Source organism: Gasterosteus aculeatus, chromosome 17 (assembly GCF_964276395.1).
Source record: "Gasterosteus aculeatus chromosome 17, fGasAcu3.hap1.1, whole genome shotgun sequence".
Classification (NCBI taxonomy): Eukaryota; Metazoa; Chordata; class Actinopteri; order Perciformes; family Gasterosteidae; genus Gasterosteus; species Gasterosteus aculeatus.
Genome location: NC_135705.1, coordinates 8,827,023 through 8,852,317, shown reverse-complemented (window position 1 = coordinate 8,852,317; position 25,295 = coordinate 8,827,023). Strand labels below are relative to the sequence as shown.

Sequence of the window (25,295 nt, the reverse complement as noted above, 5' to 3'; positions counted from 1 at the left end):
CAGTTAAGTCCTCGCTTCAGTAACACACCCTGCTGAAAGGCATTGTACAGAAAACCCAGCATGTAAGCACGATAAGGCCAATAACCTGCTATTCATAATTCTGTTTCCTCTGTGCCTTTTGTCCTCTCCATCGCTCTCCTTCTCGGTATGTTTTTTCATTTCGCCGTTTGCTACGAACAGTTTGACCCGCCGGACCAGCCTGGAAAATACTATTACACCAACACCTCTCACAGATAAGGTGTCCTCTGGGAAACGGTGCAGACTGTGGTTCCCGATGCTTCTCAGGCGGGAGCTTACGGGCACGAGAACGGACGCCCGGAAATTCATGTGGATGATTCTGGCAAAATGTATCAACAGCTCGGCAGGTTCAGCTGATCTAGAGTGGAGACCTTCTATTTGAATATTATTCATTGAAATTTCTACCTGTAACTTTGTCCCAGTGAGTGTACAGTACAAGTGTCCAGGTAGGCATTAACTAATAAAGGATTCAATGCTATAATGTCCCTCTCAAGTAGAGAAATTGAAGTATACAAAGCAAATTACAGATTAAAAGAACTTTGTGTATATGATCTTAAAACCCAATAGGACAGGAGTTCATTATGGATTAAAGCAAATAGAAGGCATAAAATAAAAAATATAAAACTGTCCTACTCTTCTCTGTTGAGTGACCTTAAATTGCAAATGGATTCACAATTGGGTGCGTGTGGAGAACTGAGGACATATTTTGGCTTAATGGATGTGAATTCAATAAGTGAAGCTTGTTAAAAGGTCACTTACGTGAAAACGGAATTGCTTGCAGCTGCACCATTCAATTTTTTCAATATGAAAAACAGGTCCTACGACTCACTTTTAATGTGAAAGGGTTCGCTCATAGTGGAACCCCGACAGTAAATCACTCAACTCTGCTGTTCCTCTCTCTCGCCGAGGCGCTTTAGCATCTTTTAGCTCGTTGTTTTGGTGTAACAACCTGTGGCAGTAAAAGAGGAATGCAGCTTTAACAAATCAAAACTCAAAAGTCAAAAGAATTGACTTTTGAAGGAATTGAAGGATTAAATAACAAACAGAAGCAAATACAGTTATAAATATATAATATTTAAGTGTAAATAGTGAGTTAATTTGCGAAATAGACAATCTTCCTTTCCAAGTATAATCAGGATCAGGAATCCGGAACCATTTATTGCCATAATATCTCAGACATACAAGGAATTTGACTTGGCGCTTGGTGCGTAACAGTAGACAGTACGACAATGGACGACAAGACAACAGTGCACGAGTAATAAAATAAAATATAATGCTATGCTATAATGTTAGTAATGTAAGGCTATGGGTTAGTTTAAAATAAAAGTATTAAAAATTAAAAAATAAAGTGCACTAGCGAACAGGTGACAAATGCGACGAGTGAAATGCGACCTACAAAGCTGGCTATCCGGAAGATTCTTATTCTGAGTTCATTGTTTTACAGCCGTGTGTGATTGGCTGCACATTCAAGCGGAGCTCCATCCAGGTGGGTCGCCGTGACATTCCTCTCCGCCTCCAGGCCTTTCATGGCCTTCCCACCTGGCTCCATCTGATGGCCGGATCTGAAATCCCTCACTGACCAATCACCTGATATTACAATGCATCCAATGATTAAACCTTTTGGTCTGATTCAAAATCAAGTGGTTGCCACGCACCAGATTGGCAGCATCTTTACTCCTCTGCCATCCCCATGGACATTACATTGTGGATGCATGGCATGTGTACAGTGTTTAATTAACTAATGTTACTAATGACTTAATGTCATATTATGATATATGATCTAATAACACACAAACTACAATTCTAACACTATTAACACTGCTTACAATCCTAACATATCCCAACGTGTCGTAGAGTTCTTTTGTCATTCTGTCACTACAGATCAGGTTGGACTGTTACTTGCTATCTCCTCTCTCTCTCTCTCTCTCTCTCTCTCTCTCTCTCGCTCTCTCTCTCTCTCTGTCCCATTGGTCGGGTTTACTATGTTGCTTTGGTTTATCTTCATGTTTTGTGTTGCACCTTTTACAACACCCGCCCACACACATTTTCGGAGTCCGCAGGGCGTCTTATCAATCGCTCAGTGTGGTTGAATGGGAGGAGATGCAATAATTGTCCCTTCCCTCTATAGACTGGTATCACAACCTACTTCTGAAAGACACCGTCTCCTGGGAAGGTTCTTCTTGTCCTCACACTGCTCCACATTCCCATTCAGCTGAACTGGAAGTTTTATTTATTATACTTCTTCTTTTTTTTTAATACCGCCATTAACATTTGGAGGATTTGTTATCATTGTTCAACCTGAGATTTGCTGAGCAGCTGCCAATTAACCCGACGCCCCTCTGCGTTTGACCTCATCAGTGTGCCATTAAACTACCGCAGTCACCAGGGCCTTGTGCCCTATCACAGAACTGTGCAGCCAGAAAGAGGCTGAGGGGATGAAGGTAAATCTATGCCAATTTGTGTTTTCTTTTTTTTTATTGTGTATCGCTCGCAGGAAGGAACATGCTGTATGAGAGTGCACTTGCATGTGTGTGTTTGTGTGATTGCCTGAGATAAGTCAGCCTTTACTTGACTTTATTCTCCGACGTATCAAAAGTCTGTCAACGACCCCTCTTTCTGATGCGTTCATTACGTGTGTGTGTGTGTGTGTGTGTGTGTGTGTGTGTGTGTGTGTGTGTGTGTACATATGCGTGTGTCTCTGTGGTTTGTAACACATTAGCTCGCTCCTCCTCCCAGCGGAGTGCCAGTCTGAAGTAAGCAGCGTGATGATGATGCTCTCTGTGAGCTGACAACACCCATCCGGCCAGGAGGAGCTGATCTACCCGCGCTGCTCGTTTACAGTACGTTAATGTGGGGGGGATGTCTGTCGGCGCCCTCCCCTCCCTGATGTCCCACCTTGCCAACAAATCGCCCCCTAAGCATTAAATTCAATTCCATTTGAAATATCTGATTATAATTCAAATAATTGCCTAAATATAATAATAAAACATTTTCCAAATAACAATATTAAAATCCATCCATGCATCCATCTTCAGCCGCTTATCCGGGGTCGGGTCGCAGGGTCACAGCTCCAGCAGGGGACCCCAAACTTTCCTTTCCCTTAAAAAAATTGCTAAAAATAAAGAATTACACAGAGTACCAGTCAAAAGTTTGGACACACTTACTCATTGAATGGAATGAGAAAATGTGTCCAAACTTTTGACTAGTACTCTTATTTTTTTCTTACAACTTGTCGCTTGCATGTCTTGATACCCTGAACTTAAAATACTCCTAAATTCTCAGTGCCACCACCTTCACCAAATTGCTACGTGACTTCTGCTGCTCCATTGTGTTCATAATGGTAATTCGACCATTGAAAGGGGCGAACTATGCTGCTTAATTAAAACTGCAATCAAATTGATGCCTTAAACGGGCTGCAAAAAGGGACCCCATTCAATTAAATCACACGTCACTTTCCTTTCAATAACAAACAAACAAACAAGTGTGGGGGATGGAGTCGTGTAAATCCACATGCATGTTGATTGCCTCCTACTGCTGGGATTCCTTTAATTTGGTAAACAGTGGCTGAGGTGGCGTTTTAGGTGCCATGGAGGAGAGTCGGCGGAGCAAAGGGGATTAAAGACCCTTCCAATGGCCTTTTTTTTTTGCACTTGTCATGCACTTAATTTGACGCTGTAATTAACTTTTGGAATCTCGAGGGCATTTTGCAGCGTGTGTACACAGGATTTTTTTGCAGATAAATGCAGAGTGGGGCTGATAGGACGAAGGAGCTGACTGCCACAAGAAAGGCCGTGGTACCGGCGGCCTCTGCGGCCTAATGTTATTCATCCTCATTGTGCATGTGTGTGTGTGTGTGTGGGGGGGGGGGGGGGGGGGGGGGGCACACATTTGTGCGAGAGTAATGTTGATGGAATACCTTGTGTTTGCAATGTTTCCTTTTATTTAGAGCTCCACGTTGCACAACAGATGTTGTCCACCTGCTACCCGCTATCTGCCTGCCTGACTGAGAGGATATAACAGTCAAGGTCCTGCTTGGACGCAGTCAAGGGTACACGTCTTTATAAAGACACACACACATTCACACACACTGAACCATGTGAGAACAAACAGCACATGCAGGCACCCACACACACACACACACACACACACACACAGGTGAATCAATTCATGCAGGAATCCACAAGGGTTTAACAGAACGGGGAATGGGCAACTTTTTCATGTGGGCCAGGCAATCAGGCAATAATTGCTTTGAAATTAAGTACCCTTTGTGTTTGAATGCTAATTAACTGATGAAAGAAAATACTCAATAAGTCATTAACAGAAACCCAAAAGAAAATGTTGACCAAATGAGTGCTTTAAAAAAACGTGGACTTCTTTTTTCATTTTTGAGCACCAACTGCAGATAGATTGGCTGTTTAAATGAGAGAAGGTAATGAATAGTCATTGACCTTGATGCACAAGTCATTAAAGTTTAATTGAATTTACATGCTGCCCTGGTTGTTATTTACTGTAGGTGGATGTCGATTAAATTTAACTTTGAATCACATCAAATGAGACATTATAACGTATCGCACCACCAGCTTTAAAGCTGCCTTTAAAGCTGCTGAAGTACATGTGTGGATGGTTAATTTCAGCATTTCAACCCCATTGCCCTTCGCTCCTCAACCCAAATTTTCTCCGCTGCGGAGCTCTCCGGGTCACTGAAATACTTCCCATGTCAGGCTTCCGTCTTTTTGCACCATGGAGATAAGGCTTCTGTTTGTTCCAGCCTCTCCCATAAGTATTATGCATTTCGTGGAGGAAAAAAATAAGACTGAAAATCATTTGAATATTTTGTTGAAAAAATGATTCTTTGAACGCATGGAGAATGATCCTGTGGAACTGTCGAGCGAGGGCACAGTGAAGGGACTAAATAAAAGGTCTGCATTTGGTTTGTGCAGATGTATGTGCAACATTCACATGCACAAAGAAAAGCTGCCAAAATGTATTTACTCAAGAACTAGAGCAAAGGGAAATATTTCACTTTTCACTCTTTTTTACTATCTCATTTCCCTTATTAGTGTGACAGAGGTAATAACATCAACATTAGGTCACACAATAACATTAAAAAACACAAAGCATCTTTAAAGTTGGAAGGTCTCTTCAGTTCAACAGTTCCCCCTCTCTTGTGTCCGTTAAATAACAAAAAAATGTTCGCGCAAAGACTAGTGAAAAGGTCCTTAGAACTGTTGTTCTGCAGAACCCTTTTCTACACAGTTACTTGACTGATGACCCCACGGACGTGTCATGTGATACTGATAACTGCTCTATGATAGGCAGTGTGGAAAGTACCGTGGCTCTGCTCCAGTTCATGAATGTGTGTGCGGCGGTGTGTTTTAAGATGGCGGTTATGTCCCCTCCTGATGTTCTTTGGCCTCGTCATTAACCTGGGATTAGCTTTGCACAGATGGAAGTCAAGGGTCAGGACGTAAGTGAGTCACCCTGCTGCACAGTCTGGTTATCAAGTCCTGAATTGAAACTCACTCTAGAAGAAAGAGAAAATGTCTCCTTACCACGAGGGTACTCGAGTTGTTGAGTGGATGTCGGGGTTTTTGTAATCTTTAACATTTATTTTCTTAATGCTCCTACAAGGTGCCAAAAGAGTTTAAACAGAAGTTGTGGCTGTTTACGTGGAGTGTGGAGTTGGGTCTGAAGCTTCTGAAGGGGGCAGAATTTGCTCTGTGAGGGTAATTGATGCTTTGCTGCAGGAGAAGAGGGCAAAGCAAGCATGAAATTGTGCGGAGGATCAGATCCGTATCGCATCGTGCGGGAGAGCTGAGGGAGAACAACGGAGCCCGGCAGCCCGTGGTGGCCGGATTAGGTTGCCGCTCATCACTGAGGTACAGTGAAGAGCCAATTTTATTCTCTAGCAACCCAATCAGTGGAAAAGCCCTGTATCCTCTAAGAACACAGTGTGGAGAGGAGACGCAGAGCTGCTGGGAAAGAGCTTTTAAGGCATCAATATAAAAATATAAAATATGTTTCACGACAAAGAAACTTGTCTACATGTAAATTCAAAAATGTTGACGTCTGTGTTGTGTTGAGTCTAGAATCAACAGCTACACGCTAACACTCGTGGTCCCGGTGCACTTCAGGTTAAGAAAATGAAGATCTGAGCTGGGGGTGTTGTTTTTTTTCCTTCATTTTACACCTGAGTAGGCGGCTGATCTCTCATGCAGGTTTAAGGCGTGTGAGCAGGGTCAGCGGCCCAATTCCCTCTGTGCATTCCCGCGGCGGCGCCGCGTTATTGCGTTTGCCATGCGGAGCCCGGCGTTGACAAATGCACAGAGGGCACAGCTCATCAGGATTCCCCAGCTGTCCGTCCGTGAATAAGAAGAGGGAATTGGCTGTCAATCCCTAATTAATAAACTCTGGTCTTCTCCTCCCGCTCTGCTCTGAGTTGTCTGATCAATAACCATTGTCTCAGATGGAAGCCATTCAGATTTATCTGCTAATATCCTGGGTGATGGCCAGAGCTAGACTGGAGATGACAGTAGGCTCAAAGCCCATTACCTCCTTATTTACTGTTTTAAATTCTGCTATAGTCACAGCCAGTGGCTGTCTCCGGAGTAACAAATAGGGGGAATCTCTTCTCTCTTCCTGGGGCGAGTCAAGGACGAAGCAGATGAGAAAGGTATGAATGTCTGTTCGTTTTAGTTGGTTTTCCTGGCCGGGGATGAATTGGCAAACATGTTTGCATGCAGATAGAGACATTTCTGTTTCAATATGGTTAACTTCATATTTTCAGGTATGAACTGCTGACCTTTTTTCCATTTATAGCGACAAACGGTCATCATGTCACTCCCTGTATCCTCTTTTCCCACCTGAAATCAATGCCCCCATCGCCTCCAAAAATGACACAGCATTTTCAAAACAAGCCGGTTTGTTCTCCTCCGATTATAAATCCTGCTGTTTCCTTCCCTTCATCTTCAGCGCAGTCAGCAGTGTCCACATCCTTTTTCATTCCGTCTTCCAGATCTGACAGCAGGACAGATACAACCCCCCCGCGCTATTGACGGTGATCTACAGTCGATGAATGAAATCAGCCTCGCTTTACTGTAGCAAAAAGCCCAAGCTGAGAAACACAGATGGAAAGCATCCCGTTTAAGAGCGGCACCGAGCGGGACAGCGGCGTCCGTCTGGTGACACGTACAGAGTGGATTAATGACTCCTGACCTGAGCTCTCAGGTTCCGTGTTTATTTAAATTGAAAGTAGAGTCACTTCCCAGTTGCCCTCGCCCAGCACTCACTTAATTGTTCTCTCTGAATATTAGTTGCCACGGTGACGGATGTTTAAATTCGGCTTGAACCTATGTGGCCGTTGTGCACGCACACAATTTTTTCTTTGCAATGAGGATTATTACTACAATTTTGGTTTAGCCCCCAAATAAAGTACGACAGATAATCATGCTTAGCCAATGGCTTATTTTTTGCCCTATATTGCATTTTGTTGAAGCAAATCCACCACGTTATATAAGTTTGTTTTGGATTCTTTAATTGGTTTACAAATCAACTAAACGCTATCGACTGCTTGCTGGACATAGTTTTAAGATACGAATCAACAAATTCCCTCAGCTCCTCTGGCATTTGTCTCTTGTTGTTGTTCCCCAGGATCTGGTCTGAGAGGCACAACTCTCAGCCGCTGCGTCTCCAGCACAACGGCCCGTTGGAGGGCCGGAGTGGTTGATAGTTTTTCTATTTAGTTTAATATATTAATATATTTTACACATTATAATATCCATTATCTATTTATTCATTAAACTGTTCTTTTTAAACGTTTCTTTATATTTTCAGCACTTACAGTTGCAGATTTGATATGTGGTATGTAGCCAAAGGATTGCTGTTATACGAGCACAACGACGACTTAACTTGTATATTGTTATAAATTCAACAAATTAAGAACAAAATAAGTTGAGAACAAGCACAAAGCATACAGTCTTGTGTTACTCCATCTACATGCAGAGGGGACTCCTCTGAGGCTGGAGATTCCGCCTTCATTGTTGTACAGGACATGCTTTAGGGGGCCCAGACACCGGCGCTCTTCCACTATTGTTGTTCTTGTTCAATGGACCTGAACTGAATTATCACAACATCGGCGGAAGGATTTGAATTGGAGGTGTGTCTCTGTTTTACGCTCCGTCGCCCAATTTCGGTGGCAGACTTGTTAGCGCCGTCCTGCGGAGCGAGCCTTCCTTGATTTAGTCTCCGCTGATCGCTTTGGGATGATTACAGAGGCTGGCCTGCGATACGAGGCTGGTGGCGGACACATTCTGAGTGCAAAGGGGGAGGGGGGTTGAGGCCCCCGGGGGCCGTACGCTGAGGGGTGACATGTTAATGCCCTCGACGATCACCTTCGACATCGTTTTTTGAAAACGATTGAAACTATCTGCATGATCACAGCCTGTCAGGACCTGGGGATTATTCTACATGTGTTTACGGAGCTTTAGAGTGACATTTAGGGAGGGGGGGGGTGCGGGTGATGTGTGTGACCCTGAGAAGTGGTTCCTTGTGTGTGTATTCAACCACTAATTCAATTTTAAGAAAAATACCTCCATATGCAGGTTCAACTGTATGATTCTTGGGGCGTTAAGAGCACACACAGGAAAAAAAAGAACACAAACACCGACCTGCCCAACCACAAACAACCTCAACAACACAGGCCCATTAATCTGCTTTTCCGATTCAGGTCATAATCTCCTGTCTGTTACTCCGCTGGCAGGTCCCGCCTCCCCGTTAGGAGCCATAAAGAGGCTTGAGATTTGTGAAGAGGCTCAAACAGACATAGCAGGCCTCATAAAACCTGTTTATTTATGTAACCTTGCAGCACACAAGCGACAAGTGTTAAAAAAATTCCCCCAAAAATTCTGGTGGAGAAAAGGAGCTAATTAAAAGCAGGATTTCGCTTTGCACCAACAATAAAACTTTTACTAAGCTTTGTGCACCTCCTTCCTGTGTCACAATCGACTTTTTTAGCATACGCAGTAGTTTTCCTCAACAATCTGTATTTCCAGGTGATAATACACCAACCTCCTGTAATAATGAATATTTCATTCCATTTTTCCCAATAGATCTCACTGCTTCTTCAAAGAAACCATGTAGTATACTGTATCTGCTATAATTTACCTCACTGATAACTTGTGACTGTTCTAGTTAAGGTGTTGGCTTAATGAACGTTGGATTTCGCAGTATTTCGCAGAACAAATGAACCAGACTTTAACGCTGATCCAATATGTAAAAGCCTGATGAGTTGCTACTAATAACCGTGGAGGGAATGCTGAGGTTTGTTTGCTTGTGTGCAGATGTCTTGATTAGTGATCCATTAGATTAATTGAGATAAGCTTTACCATGCTGCTCTTACCCCCCTGAATATCCCCCGTATAAGTAATCAGCGCTCCGTGCTGCGAGAGTCTTACTACGTCCTGCAGAGGGCCGGCGAAGGCAGACGGCCCAGCAGTCCAGAGGCTGCTCCAGAGGTGAAAGAAGACACCCACCATACAGAACCGCAGTGAATCATGTCTGCAGCCTCTTGGGACTAGCGGACCATGTCCTGGCACTGATAGTTTGACAGATGATACATCACCATCAACCAGAAGATGCATTGTTATGACAGCGGGAAAGATGGTATCGTGCTGCAGTAATATCCACAATCACACAAACACAGCTTGGCACAGACGCACACACAGGCGCACAGTATGTGCAAAGGAATACACACACGCAGGAGTTGGAATGGGGCATCGCTCTCACCCCCCCGACTGATTTATCTGGCCGATCACAGATTAAATAAAGTTTTGTTTTCATTGTTTAAAAATACAATAAATCACAGTTTGTAAGGTTGATTTCTATCATTGTTATTGAAGTACTGTGTATTTGCCACTAGATGTCTCACTCAATGCTTGTTTGTAGGCCATATTCCTGTGCGCACACACACACACACACACACACACACACACACACACACACACACACACACACACACACACACACACACACACACACACACACACACACGCGCAGTCACATGCAGGGTGCACATGGTGTGTTTAATATGACCAGCCCAGCCACTCTCCACATGTGCTGCAGTCTCCTCTGGGAGGACAGGAAAGCATCTGCCTCCCTCGGTCTGTCTAACATGTTGCTGGGAAAATAGCCCAAACCTGCGGCTCAGGAGAGGCGATAGAAAACGCACACACACACACACACACACACACACACACACACACACACACACACACACACACACTAATGCACAAATAAACATACAACAATGAGCCTGAACAAAAACAGTTTGTGCAAATGTGTTATGTTTGCACACTAAATTTCATTTTATATTATAGATAATTTAACTGAACTGCATGCATATAATGCTGCTTATCTTTATATGCTGGAAGTGATGTAATAATGATAATGATAGCGATTTATGGCCGTTTCCAAGCCTTTGATGAAATAACTACATAAATAAACCATTAGCTCTATTAAGTCAAGACAGTGCTGGCTTCATTAGGTGCTCAGAAGAAGTATTCCCAATAGGATCCAGCTGTCTGTCTCACCTGGTTGGTTCGCCTTTCTGTGTGTGGTGCTGTGGGGAGTAAGTGCCCTTTGGATCGTGGAGAGCTGTGCAGAAAAAAATACAACCTGCGTTTTTGCATTAGTCTGTACAGTAAAAATCAAACAAGCAGTAGACATCTCCAGCTGGATACTCTTTGCTTCCAAGAATCTGAATGTATTCAATGATTTCCTAAGATATGGCACTTAGTCGGTCGATAAACTGACAATCAACAACAAGCTTGACAATCCATAATTCCTTAATAATCAACTGAAATTGACAAACATTGAGTGATTCCAGCTTTTCAAATGTGAGAATCTGCGCCTTCTCCTTTCTATAACGTTGAAATGGATATTTTTCACAATTTTATGGTGTTTTATTGGCTAAATGACAATTACATAGATTAATAGATTCATTTAAAAACTGTTGGATTAGCCAATACAATTTAAATTATTGTTTGTTGCACACATGGTCAATACACGTATATAAGTTCTGGACATAATATGATGGATATAAATTAATAATATTTTCAGTTTAACAGCAATGGCAAGCTTGAACTGATACACCAAACAAGTGTTTTTGTGTGTGCCCATGCAGAATAACAATGCAGGACTATATTATAAATACTGGTCTCCATGGAATTAAAAGTGATATTATACTGCATGTGCAATGTTGTTATACTCTGTTTCCCTGACGAGGGAGTGGAGGGAAGTGTTGCTGTGAACTGGGGGCTTATAAACGCTGTGATATGCGCCAGTGGGTGATCCCTTCCATGTACGTACCCATAAACAAACACACCATATATTCACTACACATAAAAGTGGATTCAATGTTTACCCTCAAAAGTAATCCCTATCATTCAAATCCCCTTTAACAGCTCAGAGGGATGGCAGTGAACACGCTAAATGCTCCCGCTGCACAGCCTGAGAAGGTTAGCTGTTGTCATGCGAGGTGTTGTGATGTATTAGAGCCTTTCAGTCCGGGTCCGGCCTCTCGCTGCAGGCCACCTATTTCGCCGTGAATTCTTGCTCGCCGTCTGCGAGTGTAGAATCCGCCCGTTTGAGTACAGCTGTATGTTTGTGTGTGACTGTGGAGAATAAGCTCCGGAATGTGTGTTATCTATTAATTCCTTCATTAAGCCCTTATCGCCAGTTTTAATGCCAATTAAGATGCGCTTTAAAGTGACGGCAGGGCGGGCAAGCGACTCCGCACTCCTCACTCCGCATTGGCAGGAGAAGAGGGGTAGAGCGCGTTCAGACGGGACCACCCGCGCTCCTCGTCGAGCCACGAGGCCTGTTGGTTTTGCCTCTCTAAAATGATCTGTTCCGTGACACCTAACCCTTCACTCACTGCACAACGCATTGAAGGGCAATTTATTTTTCATGTTGGCCTGCGACTTTGGAGCAGCTTGAATTGCTCCTGCTTCTCTCTTTTACCTGAATTCAATCAGTTCCAGATAGCCTTGTTCCATCTCGTGATTGCTAGTGGCATAACAAGAGTGTTGAAGATTATTGGGTCTTTATTTAAGATATAAAATCATTGCAAAGAGCAGAATTCACACGCTCTGCTGCAGGGCGCAGGACATGTAGAGGTCACGGGTCTCTCTGAACATGTTTGACCAGTGCTCTGCTGTATTTACTCACAGGAGAGGGACCATGAATAGAGAGATGCATGCACAGCGTCCTACAGGCCGTTTCCTTCTATGTACGTGACATATGGAGCCAGGCAAAACTTTTGCGAACACTGTCAGGGTCATAATGAAGACCTTTGTGTGAATTACAATTAGATGGCATTGACAGATCTGCAATATGCAGACTAAGCAGATGGCTCGTGGGCAGTGTGGAGAGAGGTGGGGAGGGGGGGGGTTGCGCGGCGATGGAACAGGTTTTCTGGTATAGCAGCTGGCTGACAACTCTCCGATGCTGCGTGTCAGTGAGACAGAAAGAGGAGACGCAAAGAGAAGAAGAAGAGAGATGGACACAGAGTGGAAGAAATGGACAGACTTTCTCCTTTTATATCAAGGAAAAGAATTATTCAATTTCTCAATACTATTTTTTCAATTTCTCAATCATATGCCGGAATAGTGTAATGTCCATCACGGTTCCTCAGTTCTGACCCTGATCACATTTATAAGTCTAGCTTGGTCCAAAACAATAAAATCCAGTTTACTATGACAAAAAACATACATCTGGAAGCATTCAATTTCATTTTGCTTGACAACTTCAAACCAACAAATCGATATCAATTTATCTGACTTGATATCAATTTATATCTGATATTCCAGGGGTGAACACACAGGATACTAATACATAAAAAAACAGATTTCATGACATATCTTTGCTTTATTTCAGTAAATATTCAACTAAGTCTGAACAGTTGGTACTAAAAGCAAACTAGATTCCCGACCCTGTTTGAAGAGTGAGAGTTGTGCCACGCTGATCCAACCCTCGCGCCTGAACCGTGTTGGATTGACCTCGCCATGAAAATCAGAAACCAATGAACTCCTATCAGAGCTTACGTTTGTGTGTTTAACATCACCTCCTCTCTCCTCTCCCTGTGTGGCGCTGATGTCTCTTTCCTCCCCTCCATTTCCCACTCTCTATCCTTCTCAATCCCAGCTTTGATGTATGCACGAGGGAGGATTTCCTGAAGACCAAAGAGGCCATTACCCAGGGGCTATTAGGCCTCCAGTAGAGCATGTCAACGAGTGCTGCTGAGTCTCTGCTCCACGTGCAGCCACTTCACTGTGTGGGAGGATGGGTGGGGAATTCTCAGGGGGGGGTGAGGGGGGGATACAACGTAGCCTTAAAAGTAGACATTCCGTCGCAAACATCATCTGTATTTATATCTGCGCGCCGTGCCTCAATGTGATATATAATGTTTGTTTTTCTTACTGTTGCAAGCGAGGAGGTCCGGTCATTAATTGGCGCTGTTCTTTCATGCAGACTAAGAGCGAGCGGAGTGAGTCATCATCAATCAGGATGAAACGCTCTGACATTTCAGCACAAGAAGTCCCAGGGTGCCTTGCGGCCCGACATCGCTGGGTACGTTTTTATTTAACAGCTAAGGAGGTCCGCAGAGCACCGCAGTCTGAATGGGATATTTTTGTCGTCGATATTAGCTAAACGTCGCGGTCGTGTTGGTCATTTACAGAATAAAGCAAATACCGACGATTGATATAGAAATATTTATGTAAACGTGTTATTCAGATTGAATCTGGCTGCTCCGTGGAGTGGATGTAACTAAATGGGAGGATAAGCTGTGAGGTGAGCAGAGAGAAAGCTGAAAAAGGACACCGAGCGAAGATAACCTTGATTGCTGGAATCACTCAGCCGATCTCTACGATGTATCCGTGTGGAGGGCAAGAGCCCGCCGACTCTTCTCCGAGGAAAAACAGCCATGAAAGAAAGCGTGTGGTAAATGAGTGACAGTATATCATCAACTGTTTTTACAGAGAGCACTTGAGGGGATCATTGAAGTAAGCTGAGAGCGTCTGGACTCTCTCTCTCTCTCTCTCAAGGGCAGCGGGCTCTATCGTCTGAGGTGAATGCGACGTCTGGTGCTCCTCTAATCAGAAATATCAAATCTTAGCATTCAGCATGCTGACTGGACTGCGTTTTACTGAGTGTGAAGCCACACTTTTCGGCCCCAGCGCAGCAAAACATCAGCATAGGGGGCCACAGAAAGAGACAGAGGACGAGGTTGTGGGAGAAAAAGATGGATACGGCGGAGAAAAAGGAAGATAAGCAGCCGGGGTGTGTGTGTGTTTGTGTTTGTCTGTGTCTGGATGTGTGGGAGGCGCCTTTCCTCTAGCGGCGTCCTCGAGGCCCCCGGAGAAAGAGGGAAACGAGGAGTGATTAGTTTTACCTTCCAACCTACTTGACCTCCGTCTGGGGGAGCAGTCTCCACAAATCTTTACACAGACCAGCGAGGCCCGTCTCCTTCGCCCCGACCCTGGATCAATAGCAGATTGGCGGGTCCATCTCTTCAGGAGAAACGGCACGGCCAATAAGAGAGGTCCTGGGCAGATGAGGACCGCCTCTTGTCAGCCCTTTCTCGCCCTTTGGAGGATGAGCGGAGCTTCGGATCATTGATCTGTGTGTTTTCCAGCGGATCCCTTAGCAGGCCTCATCGACCCGCTCCAATAAAGAGTGGATTCTCCATGAGCATCGCGTTCAATTAGATCCAAGGCCCCCCGGGTGCTAATCAACTCTTCTCTCTGCCACTCTTCTGCTGACAAACATCACCGCCGACGTAATTTGCATTTGAGGTGTTGGAGGGATGAAGGTGAGCGGGACAAGGCCGTGCAGTACGGCATTATTAGTAAATTATTGCTTAAATTGGTTGCCGATCATCTCTTTGGTCAGCCAGAGGCCTCCTATTATCTCCACCGCCTGATGTTTTTAAAAATGAAATTAAAATGTTTCTCTTTCTTGTGGCCCCATTTGTTTGAATGGAAGAACATAATAAGAGCTTGCTGTGAGTCAGCAGAAACGTTGAGTGTGAGTCAGCCACTCTACCAGTATCTGTTTATTGTTATTATTTCTGTCCTGATGGGAAGTATGGGACTCTCAATTACAAACAGCCATCAATAAGGTGATTCTGCTCTGCAGGGGGGGAAATAATACACGTAGACTCCAGGTCTCAGGCTCTTGTAGTTCTTGTAAATAAAAGCAGATGATTTTGCTCTCACTGAATGAGCCGTGGTGTCTACGTCCACGAGCAGGAGGGGGGAGGGGGGCTGCTGGGGGCTCTTTTTCATCCCTGCCATCAGGTGGTTTTTTGCTCTCCTGCTGAGGCCTGAGGCCCCCGCGGCGTGTCCTTTCTCCCCGAACAGCCCGGCTTCCCTCTCGTAGAGGAGCACAGACATGCTGTGCTGTTGGCTTTCTGTAGCAGAGCACCTGTGTGTCCCCCTGCTGACTGTCCAGCCAAGGACAACACCACGCCACGAGTCTGTCCGTCTCCACCTGGCGTCCAGCAAATGAGCTGAGCGATGCAAGACGGCCTGAGCAGTGTCATGAACCTGGGGGGGGGGGTGACCTGGACTCTGAGCCCCTCCACGACTTAACCCGGTGCAAAGGCCTGTAGGGACTGAAAACACGCATGGAGGAACCAGAAAATGTGTTTTGTTTTTCGGTGCAAATGTGTCAGCCCTCCTGTTCCCTCCAGTTGGAATATGGCGATCAGAAAACAAACAGCAGTGCAGGGAAAGGTAATATGACAAGTGCTCTCACACGCACACACACACATACACACACTCACGCACAGGGCTGATAGAAGGAGATATTCACTCCTCCGCAGGGTAACTTCATGCAGAATTAGATTTACTCTGAGGTCTCAGTGCGTCTCTTCTCCTTATTTAGCGTTAAAATGAACTTGTCCAGAGGACGACTCGCTTAGCTGAGAAATACCTTATTAACAAGCTTACAGGGTATCAGATCTCCTTGCGTTCATTTAGATGTTCATCCACTGGACTAGCTGCGCGGATAAGTAGAACAAACGCAATTTGAGAGGAGCCCCGAGGTGATTGCTGCATGTTTACACTCCAATTGATACACCCCCCCTCCTCCCCCTCCCGGAGTCCTGCCTCTAATTATCAGAATATAAAGTCTTGATTCCGGCTCATAATTCCGAGCGTGAGGAGGACGCAGCGCGCGAGGAGGATGGAGAGCAGAAGGGCCCGACGCGCGCCCCTCGCGCAGGAATCGCGTGTTTGAACGGCTTGTGTCATCAGCTGAGGCGAGTGGCACACACAGGCTGTTTAAACACAGGAAGTCGAGTGATTCAACCTTCAAAATAAAACCCCAGGAAAGAAAATAAAGTCCTTGAAGAAATGTTATGACAGATCTGTGCGCAAAAGAACGACACGTTTTAGAAGGGCAGGCATCATATTATATTATACTAATAAATATTATATATTCGCTAAACAACTGCACTACTCAAGGCATGGCAATTATCTGTACCTCTGTGCTCTCGTGAAAGCCCTTTAATGAGAACAAAACTGTGGCATACTGCCCCCCCCCCCTTCACCTCAAACCCTATTGCCCTCAATACGTCACATCGTTTGACTGTTTTTATTGTGAAAACCGGAATGGGGGGATTATGTCCCCGCGGTGGCGAGCTTCACTCTGCACTGCTGTAACATTGGAGAGAGTGGGAGAGAAAAGGAGCAAATGTGCGGCGGCGGAGAGGGAGGAAGGACAGCGAGTGCGCAAACAGGCAAGCTGGCACATCATCATCATCAGCAGCAGCAGCAGCAGCAGCGGCGGCGGCGGAGCATCGTCCTGATCCCGGTCTCCCGTGTCCTCAGCTGCCAGTCCTCCGTCTCTGATTGAGACCTCACCGCCGGGGCTGAAGTGTGCAGAAGCCCCCGCCGACCAGCGCCGCCCTTCGAACACACTTTCTCCGGAGCTCGGTTATTCTTAGCTCAGTTGAGAGGGACGCTCCTTCCGGTCCTCCTCTTATTTAACCCAGTTTCTTGAATATTTAATGGAAAATGGCGTTCTGCGCGCCATCGCACGGTGTCTTCTGCCTCCTCGCAGTCCAAACTGTACTTCTCTTATGCGTCTCCGCGCCGACGGACGGGACCCACCTCTTCCCTCAGCACTACACGTAAGTACCCTGCACCGTGGGGCTGTTTTCTCTGTGGAGGGGGGGAATAAACCGGGATGCGGAGCGCGGAACTAGGACAGGTGCCCCCCCCGCGCATGCACATGCAGCGCCGTGTTACCTTGGTGCCTGATGTAGAGACACAGGAGACGCAGTTTCCGTCTGTGATGCCATGTCATGCCTCGCGCTCTCACGGAGACCTGCGGTGTTGTTTGTAGGCATGTGCGGCATTGAATAACGAAAGTCCTATTCTATTTCAACACTGAATGACCCCCCCCCCCCCCCCCCCCCCCGGCGAATAAGCGAGGGCGAGTAAGAATCCTTATTAGAACATCCTCAAAAATAAAAACAAATGTGTTGTTTTGCCGTCGCGTCACTGGAGGGAATATCCAATTTACGCACGAATGGGTTGGCGATGCTGAGGCTGAAGACGAGGCTGCTCTTAAAAGTCCTCGACTGGATACTACACGCGCACCAATAACCCCCCCCCGTCCCACAGCGGGACACGCGCTGGTGCTTCTGTCAGAGACAAACCCACTCCGCCAACCTGCACCCGGAGACACCTGCTCGTGTCTCCCAGAACTCCACAACTAGTTGTGGACTCTGATCGGGGGGGGGGGGGGGGGGGGCAAATGTTGGGTCGCGTTTGCGGTGATCAGAAACTAAACGTCTTTCTTCTTGCAGAAATAATTGTATTGATTATTAGCACGTATAGTTGAAGGCAGTATTAAAGTGTGAGCGCGTGAAGCCGAGCATCCAGCTGTGCCAAACTGTTTTGGGACTTTTTCGGGGTACACCTGTTGGAAAAAAATGTTCTCCAAAAATCGAACAACGTAATAATTTCACCTTGAATGGCACACCGAGACAGACTCTCAGGACAATGTTTTCCCTATTTTTTTTTTCTTATTTTTTAAGTGAACCTTGCTTCGTTTGGTGATGCTTTTTTAAAGTCACTGAAGAACTCGAGCGTTGGATGACGTGTTGATCCGATGTGAACGGGCTGCAGTCCGTCGCGATGATGTTTAGTCAGTCTGCTTCACAGAAACGGAGTGATTCCTCCCTGATTCTTCCACTGGGGGATCTCTTTGTTATTCCCGTTGGCCAAGGTGACTTTCAAAGGAGAATCACTCACCTTATATAAAAGGCCCAGATTGTTGATTGACTTTAAAGGATAATTTGCTGCATCATCGATTCGATCACTTGAGTACCACAAGGCAATGACAAGTATGGTTTAGTGATCAAATTCAAATGGATTACTGAATTTAATTCAGACAAGAAATCTGTTGGACCAACACATACAGTCTCTATGATGATATAAGAATGTGAGCCTCATTAGAAAAGAGAAATAGTCCAGTAAGGTAACGGGTCTGGTACGATACGCACCCTGCGTTATTTTCAGGCATCTCTTGGGTTTTAAAAACTGGGTATTGTGTCACCCACAGGATGTGCTACGGGCCAGAATTAGTCACTTATCTAGTTTAGTGTATGGGGAGTGTCTGAGGCCGTCCATCTGGTGTATAGGCCTGACACGCACACACACACACACACACACACACACACACACCCTAGTTGAAGCATGTGTGAGTTTGAAGGCTTTGCACGCGTGTCCATACATAAGGGCATTTTAAAATAAAGTCCCTTTTTAGAGCAGGGCTGAGAAAGTGCACATGTTGCTTCGGAAACGCCTCGCTTTATTTTTTTTGTTTCTGTGTGTGTGTGTGTGTGTGTGTGTGTGTGTGTGTATGTATGTGTAGCTAGAATGTGTTTGCATGCGGGGAATAATTTCTGCATTTCTCATTTATCTGTAGGAAGCCTGTTTTTCTGTAACCGTTATTTGTCTTCTTCAGGAATGTAAAATGCAAAAAATAGTCCACCTTTTGCTTGTAAAGATGCACGTGGAATGACAAGATCCTTTGCAACAAAACAAATATGGCCAGTGTGTGTGGCTGATACACAGGTCGTCCTCCCAAACTCCTTCTATCACATTTTCCCTCAATGTTTTGTTACATTTATCCTAATTTACAGAAAATTGTAAAAATACAGGCGCCAAACAGCAAAGATAATATAGTACATTAGACTACAAAGGATCAGATAGCATTGGTCTGCTTTCATGTGGTGACAACTTCTGTTTTTAAGAGAGATCACAGCGTTGTCGACAGAGGGTCTCCCAGCATTCATTGAAGATTAAGCCTCAAACGTGCGTATCATTTACCATACAAGCCTCATATCTCTGTAGTTGTTACTGAATTGAGGGCTCTGCACATTTGAGACTGTGAAATGACTCCTTTGATTTGCAATTTGTCCATAAAAATCACATCCCAAGTTATCATACAGCATTTTATAAAAGTGAATGTTTGAATGTAAACTTCATGTGATCTCGCCCGATGCATGTCAGTTGTGTCAAGGCCCCAACCTTTGTCGCTCTGTGTGATGTAACTAATTCATATCAGCCTGTTAGGGTTGATGAGGACTGGATCCAAAAGCAAAACCGGAGACACCGGAGACAGCAGGCTTTAACTCGTGCCAGATTGGTGATTGGCCACAGGTGAGGGTGGTGAGAGCACTCTTCTCGGCCGTCCCGCCCAGCCTGAAAGCACAGGAGCGCCAGCCAACATCCAGGATCAAAATATAAAAATTAGTGAAGGCCAAGAAATCATAGTCACCATAGTACCCCCCTCTCAACGGACGCCTCCTGGTGTCTGCCAGGGTTAGCCTTATAAAAATCCCGGAAGCGCGTCGGGTCCAGGATCAAACGGCGGGAGATCCAGGAGCGCTCCTCAGGAGCATATCCCTCCCAATCAACCAGGTACTGAAAACCCGGTACTCAGGGCCTGACGTCCAGTATCCTGGAAACCGTATACGCGGGGTGATCATCGATGAGCCGGGGGGTGGAGGGGGAACGGCCGGAGGGCTGAGGTCCCTGGTGGAGACAGGCTTAAGGAGGGAAACATGGAATGCGGGATGTATCTTCATCGAATCCGGGAGGATTAGACGGACAGAGGAAGCGTTTATTATTCTGGAAATGGTGAAAGGCCCCACATAACGGGATGCCAGCTTACGTGACTCAGTTTGAAGTGGAAGGTCCCGGGAAGAAAGCCACACCTTCTGCCCGACCTCATACTCAGGGCCAGGGGAGCAATGCCGATCTGCCAGCCGCTTGTAGTTTTCGGTGGAGCGAGTGAGTGCCGCCTTCACATTCCTCCAAACCTCCCGAACCCTCCGGAGATGCTCGTCTACAGAAGAAACTGCCGTCTCCTCCTCTTGGGCTTGGGAAACCGTAACAAGCCACGAATGGGGACATACCTGTAGCGGAGCAAGAGAGGGAGTTGTGTGCGTACTCAATCCAGGGCAGGAAGGAGCTCCAGGAGACAGGGTGACGAGCGGTCATACAGCGTAGTGCTGCTTCCAGATCCTGATTAGCCCGCTCTGTCTGGCCGTTTGTCCGGGATGATAGCCAGAGCAGAGACTGGCTGCTGCGCCCACGGCCTTACAGAGAGCGCTCCACACACGGGAAGCAAACTGCAGTCAGACACGATATCTATAGGAATCCCGTGGAGCTTAAACACATGATTGGTCAGAAGGTCAGCAGTTTCCAAGGCAGAGGGTAATTTCGGGAGGGGAACATAATGCACAGTCTTGGAGAAACGATCAATGATGGTATGACTGTTCCCTTTGGATGGGGGTAACCCGGTGACGAAATCCACGGCAACATGTGACCAAGGGCGGCTTGGGATGGGTAAAGGACACAGCAGACCAGCAGGAGGCCGATGGGAAGCTTTACTCCTGGCACAGACAGAGCAGGCAGCCACGAACTCACGAAACATCCTTCGCCATTCTCGGCCACCAGAAGCGGTGGCGGAGAAAGATGAGGGTAGGGTGGGCTCCTGGATGACACGTCAATTTGAATGTGAGCAGCAGAATGTCCCCACTGAAGGACCTGTGACTGGACTGCAGGAGGGACGAACAAACGAGTAGGAGGACCACCGGCAGGATCCGGAACGTCCTTCTGGGCCTCCTTAACCACCGACTCGATCTCCCACGATGCTGCCCCACCACACAGGTGGAGGGAATGATGGGATCTGTATTCTGGGGACTGGAGGGTGAGTAGATGCGTGAGAGAGAGTCCGGTTTCCCATTACGGCCTCTGGGACGATAGGACAAGGTGTAATTGAACCTGCTGAGGAACAGCGACCAGCGGGCTTGACGGGGATTGAGCCGGCGAGCAGAGCGGAGGTAAGCAAGGTTCTTGTTCACAGTCCATATAAGAAACGCTTGCTGACAGCCTTTAAGCCAGTGCCTCCACTCCTGAAGAGCCAGAACTACTGCCAGCAACTTGCGGTTACCCACGTCATAATTTCTTTCAGCTGGACTGAGTCGACGGGAAAAGAAGGCACAAGGATGCAGCTTCTGAGTGAGGGGATCTCGTTGCGACAGCACCGCTCCCACGGTGTCAGAGGCGTCAACCTCCACCACAAACTGGAGGGAAGGATCTGGATGCTTAAGGATGGGAGCACTCGTGAACAGAGACTTGAGCTTGGACAATGCGCGGTCAGACTCAGGGGTCCATTTGAAGGTGATCTTGGTGGAGGTAAGACTGGTAAGGGGGGCGGCTACTGTATTGTAATCCCTGATGAAGCGGCGGTAGAAATTGGCAAAGCCCAGGAAACGTTGTAGTTCCTTGCGGTTGTCGGGAGGCGGCCAGTCGGCGACGGCTGTTATTTTGACAGGGTCTGGCTCCAGCTGGCTTTGAGCGATGATCTAGCCAAGGACGGAGGGGGGCGTGGAACTCACATTTCTCTGGTCTAACATACAGCTCTTACTTTTGAAGCAGCCTGGGTGAGTAGTCGGACTTTGAATTGAGAAACGAGTGACCGTATTACCTCTGGAATGATGGAGGACAGCTCCACCATCACCGACCTGCCTGCTTCTGGAGTGATTCAGGGAAGCGGTCATCTCACCGTTCCTGGTGGTTGCAGCATCAGGAGCTGCCGTGTCCTCCTTCATGACGTATTTCCTGGTGGTTGCAGCATCAGGAGCTGCTGTGTCCTCCTTCATGACATATTTCCAGCAAACGGCCGCCGAAAGAGTGCCGACTAACCAGGGGCCAGATAGTTGGTGTCATAAGGGCTTTGAAAGCCTCCACAGCGAACATGAATACACCGGTGGTCCTCCACCAGCTAAAAGTCAAGTCAGACAAAATATCCCGGCTCGTTTGCTGTGAGACGATTGTCAATCCTGATAGCTAAAGCAATCAATTGCTCGAGAGGGAGGTCGTCTCGAGAGGCCTGCTCGTCATTTAGTTCCTCAGACAGATTCCTGGCGAACAAGGTAAGTAGTGCTGGCTCATCCCATCCACATTCTGCAGCCAAAATCCGGAATTCAATGGAAAAGTCTGCTACTGATCCAGAGCCTTGTCTTAACGAAAATAGCCTACTCATGGCCTCTTGCCCTTTAACGGGGTGATCAAAAACTTTAGGTAGATCCGTTGAAAAAAATAGCGAAAGAACTCAAAACTGCCGAGTGGCTAGTCCACAATGCAGTGGCCCACTGGACCTCTTAATAAATTAATACAGAAGGCTATCTTAGCTTTGTCAGTTGAGTAACTAGCGGGCTGAAGATCAAAAACTGAAGTGCAATTTAACAAAAATCAGGTGCATGAACCTGGTTCACCAGCGTAAGGTTCCGGACTGGGAACCCAGGGTTCCTTGGGAGAATCTGAGAGTAAGGTGACAGGTGGGTTACTCACTGGTGGAGACGTACTGGAGCTGGGGCTGGAGCTGGGAGCCGACAGCTGAGCCAGTTGAGCGGTTATCCACTGCACCCTCTGGGAAAGGGAGTGCAAGGTTCCCATAACTCCACTCAATAGCTGATCATGTTTACCAATCAAAATCCCTTGTGAGCTGAGGGCTTCCTGGAGGGCGTCTGGGTTTGCTGGATCCATATTTCCGGGTCGGATCATTCTGTTAGGGTTGATGAAAAGCAAAGTCCCGTCCCGCCCAGCCTGAAAACACAGGAGCACCAGCCAACACCCAGGATCAAAATATACAAATTAGTGAAGGCCAAGAAATTATAATCACCACACAGCCTGCATATTTAAGTGGGTTATTGATTAGACATGATGTCATCCTTGTAATGAATTGGATCAAAGAACCAGGAAGGAGGAGTGACAAGGCTAACGTGTGCCGTTGCCACACTGAAACGAGAGGTTTTCTGAGGGGATTCTGGGGCTCAGAAACACTACTGCCTTTTTCCACATGGAGCGCCAACATCAACACAAAAAGAAAGTCCCCTGTAGTAACTTTAATTAAAACAACTGTCAGCTTGATTTACACAGATTGACGTACCTGTGTGAAATTACTTTATAACTGAATCAATGCAGTGTCGTTCACCCTTAGCTTACAGCGGAGGGCCGTCAGGGCCACGTAACACTTCTCTGCTGGCCTGAACACAATCACAGTGTTATAGCTATTTTACAAAAAAATATATTTTTATAAATACACAATGCATTCTAATTCTTTTCCCATTAGCCTTTTTACTCATTTCCTCATCTCCTGTCTCCCTCTGTTGCTCCGTTTCCAGTGCAGCTTGTTTTAAAGAGAGCTTTTATCCAATCATATTCAGGCCCTGAAAACAGACAGCTAGTTGTTTTTAAACGGTGAACTGCTTTTGTACTTTTTTCATCTGCAGTTTTAGCGCTGCGGTTTTGATGGATTGTTTTGTCACGCTTTGTTGTAAATAAATGTGTCGGGTTTTTGTGAGTTTGCACTCATTAAGTTAATTTAGCCACATGCATTGTCCGTTAATTACGCAGCACCCCATCATGCGCGTATTCATGTATCTGCAATTACTGTATTTGTAGGTGTTTAGATTCATGTAACATTTGATTTCTCTTTAGATTTCACTGTGTTATGTGTACATGAGGTGTTAACACAAAACCGATAATAACCTGTAACTGTGGCACCGTAATGAGACATTAGGTTATTGAACTGAAGTAAGACAGCAAGAAAATGCACGGCCCGCCACTGCTAGTTTAAATTAAATATTGCATGAAAACAGTCTAACCTAATTAAGTATAATCATATCTAAAATCTTCTCTGGATTGGGTCAATATTTGCTGCTTTAGCCAAATTGGCCAGTTCTTTTGGTTATGGTAGTATGAGGAATAAGACCCTCTTACTGCATTTCACTCTGTGTGTATGCGTGTGTGTGTTAGTGATAGTTTTATATATATTATTTATACATACACACACACACACAAAGAAATACACACGGTGCTTGTGTGTGTGTGGCCTAATGAAGTTGTGTAAGACGTTTGCTGGGCTCCGGGGGCAGAGGTATTGTCCCTCGCTGTTAGTATCACTGCGTCCTCCTCCGCTCTGCTCTCACTGTAAGCGTGTTTTCATTTCATGTATCGAGGTGACCTTTTCGTCGTCAGCGGTCCCTCCCCAGCGCTGCCGATAGGCGCTCGCTCCCGATAGGCGCTCGCTCCCGATGATGCCCGCTACAGCTTTTTTTCATTATGGCGGCCACTGTCACTACCTGGAAGATTGGTGCAATTAAATAAATCTGTCTTCACTCCTGTCTTCCAGCAAATCTGACATTTGAAGATGACATTTGTTTCAGTCGTCATATTAAAAGACAAACGACTGTGGCGTTGTTGATGCTAGATTAGATATCTGCAGACTGACAAAAGTAAAAAGGTTGGCCTAAACTCAGTGGTTGGCCTGCAAAATATATGTGACAGAATGTATTCATCTGATTGCTGAAAGTTGAACTTTTTTTCCTTTTTTTAGGGAGAGTTTCTTCAGCGGATTGTTCCGCTGGTATCCGGGTTAGCAGGTCAGCCTCTGCTGCTGCTTTGAAATAATCTTGATCCATTAAGTCATTTGTTGCTTGCTGGGAGATATACAGTGGTGAGCTTGAGCTGTTTGATCTCTTAATTCCAAACTTGGCTCCGTCTAACGGAGATCAGCTCCTGCTTAGGGTGCATTTCTGTCAGACCTGAGCAGTTTTATTGCGGAGCCGCTGATCCCGGCCCAGACGTCCGCTGCCAACCAGATACGTGCAAGATGGAGGCTGCTGCTGA

The 25,295-nt window shown here is 46.0% G+C and overlaps 1 protein-coding gene across 1 annotated transcript in view; it reads left to right on the top strand.

The window, feature by feature from the left end:
* Positions 1-16,731: 16,731 nt before the first annotated feature.
* cacna2d2a (calcium channel, voltage-dependent, alpha 2/delta subunit 2a) overlaps positions 16,732-25,295 on the top strand; it is a gene marked incomplete in the record, with an annotated part of 114,964 nt that continues 106,400 nt past the window's right edge. The window contains 1 exon segment of the mRNA XM_078092019.1: positions 16,732-17,212. Within this exon segment, the coding sequence (XP_077948145.1) occupies positions 17,097-17,212 (116 nt within the window).